Consider the following 3,877-nt stretch of genomic DNA (forward strand, 5'->3'; position numbering starts at 1 on the left):
GCCTCCATAGGCCTACCTATCGTGGTTGATAGTTGATGCATTTTTTATGATCCTTACTTCAAATTTATATGGCCTATGTTCCAAGCCTTTTTTTTGGGGGGGGGGATTTTCCCCCTTTTTTCTCTGCAATTGTACTTGGTCAATTGCCCCACTCTTCTGAGCCATCCCGGTCGCTGCTCCACCCCCCTCTGCTGATCCAGGGAGGGCTGCAGACTACCACATGCCTCCTCTGATACATGTGGAGTCAGCCACCAGCCGCTTCTTTTCACCTGACAGTGAGGAGTTTCACTAGGGGGACATAGCACGTGGGAGGATCATGCTATTCCCTTCAGTTCCCCCTCCCCCTGAACAGGCGCCCCAACCGACCAGAGGAGGCGCTAGTGCAGCGACCAGGACACATACCCACATTCGGCTTCCCACCCACAGACACGGCCAACTGTGTCTGTAGGCACACCCGACCAAGCTGGAGGTAACACGGGGATTCGAACTGACGATCCCTGTGTCAGTAGGCAACGGAATAGACTGCCACGCTACCAGGACACCCATGTTCCAAGCCATTTTAAGTATGTTTTCATGAATACAGAAGATTTGAAATAGTAGAATGACCCCTGTTTCTGGCCGATATCCTGGACTATATAAGATTTAATAGGGAAGCTGTTTTTTCGCCTATGGGGAAATGCCATTGTTAAGAGAATGCCGGGATGTAAGCGGATACGGGTTCAATATTTGATGCTCGTGGTTGGTTAGCTGAATCAAAACCCCCTCTAACCCTAAGTAATCCACTAGCAATAACTGACACCAGCAGATGCTATGAGAGCAGCTTTCCAGCCTTGTTGCTGGTTTTCAAAGCATATGGACCTCCAGCCTCTCTGCAAGATAAAGCGTTAAACTGAACATTGCATGATGTGTTGCCAGATTAATTAGATTAATGCAACAAATTGATCGGACTTCTTTATGCAGGGTGATCACATATTAATTCAAAACATTCTAATAGCACTCTGCTATAACATATATCATTCACCTACAGATGAGAATTGAAGTGCCCAAATCCACTGTTCTCTACACTTTCAGATTGTGTTTATTATCTTGTTACACTCTCTCCCAAGGTCACAGCAGAGCTAAATTTACCAGACAGTAAAGGCTTTCTGTCATCCACATTAGTGTGAAAACAACCTGCTACAACAAAACTTGAGGGCAAGGAAGAGGAGAGAAGAGGCTGGGAAAGAATGAGATGTGTGTGTGTGTGTGGGCGAGGGGCAGGAGAAACAGAAAAGAAAAAGGGGAAAAAAAGGTCAGATGGAAGGTGTTGTGAGATGCAGGGGAGGGGAAAGGATGAATATGGAGGGAGCAGGAGAGAGGGGAATAGTCAAGGGAGCAGAGTGAGATACAAGTGAGGCAAAAGAGACTTGACAGCAACAAAGAATGATGAAGATTAAGAGGATGATGCAAAGCTATCTCTTGGAGACAGTGTGTGTGTGTGTGTGTGTGTTTGAAAAAGAGAGAGAGGTGGGGGGTGAGACAGCCAGGAGAGAGAGAGAGAGAGAGCGAGAGCGAGAAAGAGACAGAGAGAGAAGGAGTTTGTGGGGGGAGGTGGGGGCATGGAAGAGAAAAAACATAGAGAGAGCATTGGAGGGAAGGAATAGTGGAGGAAGATAAATAAGTTGTATGATAGAGAGCTTTGGTCAGAAAGCTGCCAGACCTCAGCAGCTTCTCCTCTCCCCCTTTGTCTTTGATGATGGAGACTCTGGAAGGAGTCGAACTCTGCTTTCCACAACTCCTCAATACCTCCTGCAGGAAGTCGATGCGTCCGCGCTCTGAGGCCGTACTCTTCTACGTCCTACTGTCCTTCATCTCTCTGCTTACTGTGACGCTCAACCTTCTGGTCATCATCTCCATCTCCCACTTCAGGCAGAAACCGATTTCTACTCATTCACAGCACTTTACAAAACTGGTAGACATTTAAGGAGAAACACTTGTGTTACATCTAGATCTATGATGTGTCGATGAAATTAATTACCGTTTGTACTATCATCACTGCTACCTCTCATGATGAAAATAGTGATGTGGGTAGCCCTTTGCTTTTCTACATGATAACTCCACATGCACAACCTTTGCACAAGTAGATATTTTCACAGTTTGTCATAAAACATAGTAATTGTGGTTATCAATACACATAATGGGCATGTAAGACAGGATAACTGGAACATCTAGTGGTTCATACTGTTACACTACTCAAACACATAATTATTATAGTTGCATGCTTTTGATTAGATGTTACCACTGAAGTACTACTACTAATTATAATGACCATCTTCTATTCCAGGCAGCTCCACACTCCCACCAACCTCATCCTTCTCTCTCTGGCTGTCTCAGACTTCCTGGTGGGCCTCCTAGTGATGCCAGGAGAGGGAGCAGGTCACATAGGGATATGCTGGGTGCTGGGAGACTTCATGTGTGCTCTTTCTTACCTTGGGCTCTTTATAATTATCTCAGCATCAGTAGGAAACATGGTGCTGATATCAATTGACCGTTATGTGGCTATTTGTGACCCTCTCAATTACACCACTAAAATCACTCAGAAAAGAGTTCAAATCAGTATTTGTGTAAGCTGGATCTGGTCTGTTTTCTACAACATTATGATACTGAGTAATTACCTGATGCAATCACACAAGTTTAACTCTTGTTATGGAGACTGTGTATTGATCATTAACTATATTGCAGGAGCTGCTGACTTTCTTTTGACTTGTGTTTTTCCCATTACAGTCATTGTAGTTCTTTATTTGAGAGTATTTTTGGTAGTTGTGTATCAGGCACGTGCCATGAGGTCCCAGGTCAGGACTGTCACAGGTTGGTACAGAGTGTCTGTAACTGCCAACAAATCTGAGAGAAAAGCTGCCAAGACTCTTGGTATTGTCATAGCTGTGTTTCTTTTGTGTTTCTGCCCATATTACTACCAATCTCTCAGCGGCCAGGACACAGAAAACAATGCTTTGTCTGTAACCTTCGTGATTTGGCTGTTGTATTTTAACTCCTGTCTAAATCCTGTCATTTATGTCTTTTTCTACCCTTGTTTTAAAAAAGCCATTAAACTCATAACTACACTTCAGATACTGCAGCCAGGCTCCTGTGAGGCCAACTTACTGCAGACAGAGTAAGAGGCTGGACTGAAAAGAGGTCTTTCCATCAGGAGTGGTATATATTATGTGTTGATTTTGTTGATCAGTCAGTGAATTCAAAGATTTGTATGACGTATGAAAAGTCAAATAAAGGTAAACTTTAAGTGTATTTTTTGTTTCACACAAAGTAAACTTCATGTAAAAAGAATCACAAATAATTAGTAGTTACCAAAAAAATAAAATTGCAAGGGGAAAAGATTCATATAAATATAACACAGGACACCCCAAATGCCGAAATAGAAAGAGTACCTCAAAATGCAAACTTGAATAAAGAAAAATAAATATCCATTAGGCTTACTAGAAAATCACTTTAGTAAAAGTTAGTCATCCATAAGAATATTATTAAGTAAGAGTCCAACAGTACATGATATTAAATGTAATTACACATCAAAAGTAATTTTGTATATCAATTGTACCTAAGTGTCAAAAGTAGATGTAAGATAGTGAAGGTGATATCATTTATGCTGTAATGTTTTATTTTTGAGATGTCTCATTTCTGGTTCAATTTACGAGGTAATCTGGGAGTAGCCACTGGGGGGCGCTCAGTCTGTTGATATGCCTGGTTTTGGGCTGCCGTCGTTGGTTGTGGTGGCCATTTTAGGTCACAACGTTTTTGTTAAAGGTAAGATGTTGAAACTGGGTGCTCTGTTAAATCCATCGGCAATCCTATGTTTAAATGGTCATCCATGCAGTTTTATATG

At 42.4% G+C, this 3,877-nt stretch overlaps 1 protein-coding gene across 1 annotated transcript; it reads left to right on the plus strand.

Annotated features, from left to right (window-relative positions):
• Positions 1-1,732: 1,732 nt before the first annotated feature.
• On the plus strand, positions 1,733-3,155 carry LOC130120372 (trace amine-associated receptor 13c-like). The gene is made up of 2 exons (XM_056288918.1): positions 1,733-1,908; positions 2,324-3,155. Exons 1-2 carry the CDS (start codon positions 1,733-1,735, stop codon positions 3,153-3,155), a joined length of 1,008 nt encoding a protein of 335 aa, XP_056144893.1.
• Positions 3,156-3,877: the final 722 nt, after the last annotated feature.

The sequence above is a fragment of the Lampris incognitus genome, chromosome 11 (assembly GCF_029633865.1).
Source record: "Lampris incognitus isolate fLamInc1 chromosome 11, fLamInc1.hap2, whole genome shotgun sequence".
NCBI classification, from domain to species: Eukaryota; Metazoa; Chordata; class Actinopteri; order Lampriformes; family Lampridae; genus Lampris; species Lampris incognitus.

Bases quoted from the DNA above. Each gene is read 5' to 3' on its own strand.
- LOC130120372 (XM_056288918.1), top strand. From the start codon at position 1,733: ATGATGGAGACTCTGGAAGGAGTCGAACTCTGCTTTCCACAACTCCTC. The intron at 1,909-2,323 runs GCAGAAACCGAT...CTTCTATTCCAG, and splicing joins ATCTCCATCTCCCACTTCAG to GCAGCTCCACACTCCCACCA.